Raw genomic sequence first — 5,682 nt, 5'->3', positions numbered from 1 at the left:
AGAGAGAGAGAGAGAGAGCGAGTCCTAATTTTGGAATTGGATTTTGGTGGCCCTTTGTCAAAAAGGGGTCTTCTTGTTTGGCAATCTCTTTTGGGTAATAATCCTTTTGTGCTTATTTCACTCCACCACACTGGTATCATTTTCTCTCCCCCTTTTATTGCTTGTGCATTTCTGATTTTCTGAAGCTTCTGAATTCAAATTTTATGTCTTTTTGGCCTTATCAATCGTGGGTATAGCCATTCAAGGTATTCAGATCATACCCTTTTGAGATTTTCTTTCTTTCTTGTAACTGTCTCATTTCTTTCGGATTTGGGTTTGCATGCTTGGTTTGTTCATAGAACAAGCCCCTGATCTTGTGTAAAAATCTTTTTTTTATTATTTTATTATTATTTTGGGTGTCATTTATTTTGCATGTTTGAGATGAAGATGATATAGTCTATTGATCCCGTTGTACATTTGACATGGATGGTTGAAATTGTCTGATGGTGATTAAATTGAAAGAATTCGTGTATGTATTGCATTTTCTTTTCTTTTTTTTTTAAATTGATAATCACGGTTAACAATCCTAAATTTTTTTCTGTTTGATTCATGGTTTGGCATTTGTCTGGCTGATTGTTAGGGCTGTGGATCAAACTATTGAGTTATACATGCTGTTGGAATGTTCCCTATATTCATATGAAGTATTTTTGTTTTGGAATTAGGTTTCTTGGGTTTTTGTGAGGCTGTCCTGTAGTGGGAGCCATGGCGGTTGAAATTGATGGATTTGATATGGTTCAAGGGCCAGTGGAGAATGGTGCTGAAGCAGACAAATCTGTTTCGACTGAAATTGGGAAACTGGAACAAGCTCAGGGAGATGGAGAGGCCATAAAATTTGGGTCACATGGAGATGAATCTGCTAAAGCAGAAGGAAATGGTGTTTCAGATTCCAATGTCCCCAAAAATGTTGTTGAAGAGTGGCCGGCGCCTCAGCAGACACATTCTTTTTATTTTGCCAGGTTCCGGTCCTATGAAGATCCCAACATTAAATCTAAAGTTGATAAGCTGGATAAAGAGATAAACCAGAAAAATAAAGAGCGGATTCAGGTCATCGAAGCTCTAAGGGCAAAACGGGTGAGTTGAGAATTCTTTCTTCATGGTTGCTTGATACAGTTGTTCTCAATGGAGTTGAAAATGGAAAGACAATCGAAGGACGAAATTAAGGAGGGAATTACATATGCCTTCTGTCCTTTTCCTCTTCATTTTCAACTTTGTCAAACAATGTCTCTTTGTATTATGTTGGACATGCATCATTCCCTTGCATAATGATTTTGGATACAACGTTATCTAATTTATATATATATTATAGGTCTAATCGAATTAAGTTTTTGGGAGTTATATGTTTTTCGGTGTGTTCATTTTTGTCGTTACTGTTTTAATTTGTTCACTGTAGTCCCTCAATTTTCCATTTAGAATAAATGTTATTCTTATGGCGAACCTATATTTGGATTATTCAGTTAAATGGTGACTTCCTGTGTTGGAATTGCTTCTAAGATTACTTATTGAATAACGGTTCATGGGTCATTATTGATCAAAATAATTTGGATAGAGGATCAACATAAGGATAACAATGGATGTATTTGGTAAGTTGAGGGACCAAAGTGCAAGTGTAAAATGTAAGGTCTAAATAAGACAAAATAAAAATATAAAGACCAAAGACTTAATTAGCTCTTTATTGTAGGAGGTTATTTGGTACACTTTCTAATTGTGTTCCCATTAACAATTAGTGGATAATTTTTGTCCTCGTATCCCACTTATTTGAAATATAAATACCGTAAGTTATTTTTGTATTTATATTTCAATTAAATGAACACGTGACAAATATTAGCTACCATTGTTAGAATATGGTACCCTCATTAAGAAAAAAGGTAAAAATCAGCTTCCTCCTTTTTAGTAAAAATTGAAAGAGCTAATCAAGGATTTAAATTGCGAATTGCATCGCTTACACTTTTTAAGTTAAAATTGAAAGACCAACTCAAGGATTTAAATAGGGAACTGCTTAATGTGATGCGGCTGCAACTTATCAGTTGTGGCAGCTGCCGCAACAGCTTCACACCGTGATTGCAGCTCGCAATGCAACCATGACCCCTATGCAACTGCATTTCCCCTCCTTGGTTGAATATTGCATTGCTTACTCTGAACACTTATTGGGCTTATTGATAGGAATTATTATCTGCCAGAAAGCTGCATTTTCCCGAAATGGGAAATATGGATTTTAGGACCAGGACTTTGTTTTGTATGTGAGATCAATTAAAGTATGTATTTATATGCTAAATGTGATATTATTATTCTATAAATGGTTTTACTGAATGTTGAGGTTCTAATAGAGCCCTGTGACATAGATTGATCTATGTACCTGATCTGACCTAGTGAGATAAGGTTTAGCTGATTTTCCATATCAGCTACCGTTTTTTTTTTAATATATAAAAGGAAAAAAAATATGGCTAGTAGCCTAGTATTGAAACATAGGTGTGGAATAAAGTCTGCTAAAACTTTTCTTATCTGGAAATTTATCTGTTATGCAAGCGAAAATTGATGGGGATTGTATATGACTTCACAATGAGCTGTCCTTCCATTAAAGTTTAATATCTTGGAGTGAAATGATAGGCTCCATCAACACAAACATCTAATGTATTGCATGTTTGGTCTTGATGCAGTCAGAACGAGCAGAGTTGATTTCTCAAATTAAGTCTCTAAGAGATGAAAATAGGCAATTTCAGAGTGTTGTGGATGTGAAATTAAAGGAGATTGAACCTTTGCAGCAGGCACTGGGCAAGCTGCGTACTGCTAACAATGCAGGTCGGGGTGGATTATGCTCATCTGAGGAGGAACTTAATAATATAGTAAGTTCTTTTTATGCAGACTTCATCACTTTGTCTATATTGTAGGTAATCCTCTCTATCCTTGATTCACCCACTGCTCTCTATATGCTTTGATGGGTGCAGATATATAGTTTGCAATACCGCATACAGCATGAGAGCATTCCATTGTCTGAGGAAAAACAAATCCTTCGAGAAATCAAACAGCTCGAGGGGACGAGGGAGAAGGTTATTGCTAATGCTGCCATGAGGGCCAAAGTACAGGATTCTATTGGGCAGAAAGAAGACATTCAAGATGCAGTTAAGGTAATATTTTGTTTTTATATTGTTGTGATAAGTGTTCTGAATATTTACTTGTGTATTTATTTATTTTAAAGTTCTTTAACAATTGTTTTCCATTACAGCTTATTGGTGGAAATTTGGATGAAATGAAAAAAGAGAGACAAACAATTCGGTCCAAAATCAAGCAACTTGATGATGCACTGAAAGCCATAGACAAGGATATCCAGTCTTTGCAGGAAGACCTGGCAGCTGTTACTCAGAAGAGGGAAAAAGCTTTTGAGAGCATTCAGCAGCTAAGAAAACAGCGTGATGAGGGGGTATGTTTTGCTTTCTAGTCACAGACACACACATTTTACTTTTATATTTCTTAATCTTGAGATGTGGTACTAAGCTAGACCCTTTCTTCTGATCCAAATTTATATTGACCTATACAAAGCTTTCCTTGGCCCTTCCCCTTTTTTGCTGCTCCAGAAGGGTTATATGGCATGCTATTAGACAGTATTTTAATTTGTTGTTTCCAAAATTTGTTTTCTTTTTCAGTTTTTTTTTTAATGTTGCACAGAAGAATAATTTCTGAATTTGAATTAATATTAATTTTTCAGAACACCTATTTCTACCAAAGTCGGACAGTTTTGAACAAGGCATGGGATCTTGCTCGAAAGAAAGATATTAATGCTCTTGAGGAACTTTTACCAACAGAGGTTTGACTACATAGTTTTCCTTCAGATCAACATCTGATATTAATAATTGATTTCTTAGCTATGCTGGGTTGTGGTTGCAATCTTATTTTTTTACTTTTTTTTTTTGTGGGCTCTAGGTTGAGAAATTCAATTCACTCTGGAGCAGTGACAAAGCCTTTAGGAATGACTATGAGAAAAGAATTTTACCATCATTGGATACTCGGCAATTGAGTAGGGATGGACGGATGAGAAACCGAGATGAAAAGCCACTGCTAGAAGAACCAAAACCCGCTGAAACTGAAACATTACCAAAAAGCAGTGTAAAACAGCCAAAGGAGGAGTCTAAACCATCTCCACAAGAAGCTCTGCCCACTCAGAAGGTTCAGAAAGAAACCAAAAACAAAGGAAGAGACTTGAAATCTGATCTGGGTAATAAGGATTTAGAAGATGCTGATGAATATGAATTTGAACAGCCGCGAAAGGAAACTCCTACCAAAGAGCCTGCAATTGATCCAGCAAAGTTGAAAGAGATGAAAAGACAAGAGGAAATCGAAAAAGCAAAGCAGGCCTTGGAAAGGAAGAGGAAGTTAGCTGAGAAAGCTGCAGCCAAAGCAGCTATCAGAGCACAAAAGGAAGCTGAGAAGAAGCTTAAGGTGATTGTTGATACAATTCTTTCTTTGCGAATACATAAGGGTTTTCTTGGCACCACAGTTAGTGTTGTCGCCATGTTACACTCACACGTAGGTCACAGGTTTGATTTATGTAATTAGTCTCTTGCAAATGCGAGGTAAGGCTGCCTACTATAGCCTTTCCTTGGACCCTGTGCATAGCGGGGCACCTTGCAACTCCAGGTTGTCCTTTTTTATGTTATGTGAATACTAAATTAGGTATTGAAGTATGAAATTGGCTCATGATTTATTTTAGGAACGAGAGAAGAAAGCAAAGAAGGCTGCTGCTGTTCCCAATCCTGAGGAACCAGCAAATGAAGTGGCGGGGGAAGCTACCGAACAGGAAAAGCTTAACGATACCATCGAAGCCTCGGCTCCGGTGGTGAAGGAAAAGGTCATAAAGGAGAGCAGCATTAGGTCCAGGAATCGAACCAAAGGCCCTGACTCGATTCCGAAAGCTATTCTTAAGAGGAAAAGGTCTAACAATTACTGGGTTTGGGTTGCATCCTGTGCTCTGTTAGTTCTGATCTTGTTGGTTCTTGGATACATCTATCTTCTCTGAAAAGCTTAGATCTAGAAGGAGCTGGAAACCAATTTTATGTGGGAGTGGCTAGGTTTGCCAGAGTAAGTTTTTATTTTTTATGTTCTATACATCTTCTTGGGAGAATGGATCAAACATACCATGCATGCTTAGCTCTTTTTGTGGTGAGAAGTTGCACATTTAGTCTGACTGTATTTTCAAATTTTGTTAAGATTTCATGTTGCCGGAAGCTTGGATTTGGTGTTTCTTTTTTATTATTTATTTATAGTTAATTGGTCAGGGAATGACACTGATATACTAAACTTTGTTGTTGACATTTCTCTATGGTGGTTATAGTCTTGATAATATAGAACAAAATCTTTTATAAATTATGAACATGGCTTGAAAATTAAAACCCTGGGCTATCTAAGTTGGTGCAAGTCATCGGTTCTAGAACTTGAAAATTGAAACCTCAAACGAAAGCTTTACTTCAACTTTTCGTTAGACTGTAGATCCTTCCGATTGTATCATTTGGGTCTTGTGAGTTTAGAGCATAATTGGCTCAGCTTTTTCATGTCTTGATACTTAACTTAATTCTCATCACTATTTTAATTAGACTTGACCATTTTCATCTTTTGTTTAATTTCTTTTCTATTTCATTTAAGTAGATTTCTAAA

At 36.5% G+C, this 5,682-nt stretch overlaps 1 protein-coding gene across 4 annotated transcripts; it reads left to right on the top strand.

Moving 5' to 3' along the window:
- Nucleotides 1–5,302, top strand: LOC133312899 (proton pump-interactor 1-like). 4 transcript variants are annotated; one of them, XM_061514205.1, is made up of 8 exons: nt 1–94; nt 702–1,110; nt 2,694–2,879; nt 2,982–3,161; nt 3,260–3,454; nt 3,740–3,838; nt 3,955–4,470; nt 4,742–5,302. In XM_061514205.1, exons 2-8 carry the CDS (start codon nt 742–744, stop codon nt 5,045–5,047), a joined length of 1,851 nt encoding a protein of 616 aa, XP_061370189.1. In that variant the 5' UTR covers nt 1–94; nt 702–741; the 3' UTR covers nt 5,048–5,302. The 4 variants fall into 4 exon arrangements, with proteins under 4 accessions (XP_061370189.1, XP_061370258.1, XP_061370389.1 ...); XM_061514274.1 differs by having other exon boundaries at nt 7–245; XM_061514405.1 differs by having other exon boundaries at nt 7–1,110; nt 3,955–4,476; nt 4,754–5,302.
- Nucleotides 5,303–5,682: the final 380 nt, after the last annotated feature.

Source organism: Gastrolobium bilobum, unplaced genomic scaffold, assembly GCF_033153095.1.
Source record: "Gastrolobium bilobum isolate Gb01-03AN ecotype WA unplaced genomic scaffold, APGP_CSIRO_Gbil_v1 utg24801, whole genome shotgun sequence".
Lineage (NCBI taxonomy): Eukaryota > Viridiplantae > Streptophyta > Magnoliopsida > Fabales > Fabaceae > Gastrolobium > Gastrolobium bilobum.
Note: the sequence above shows the minus strand (reverse complement) of the source record. Positions and strands in the feature narration are given on the sequence as shown.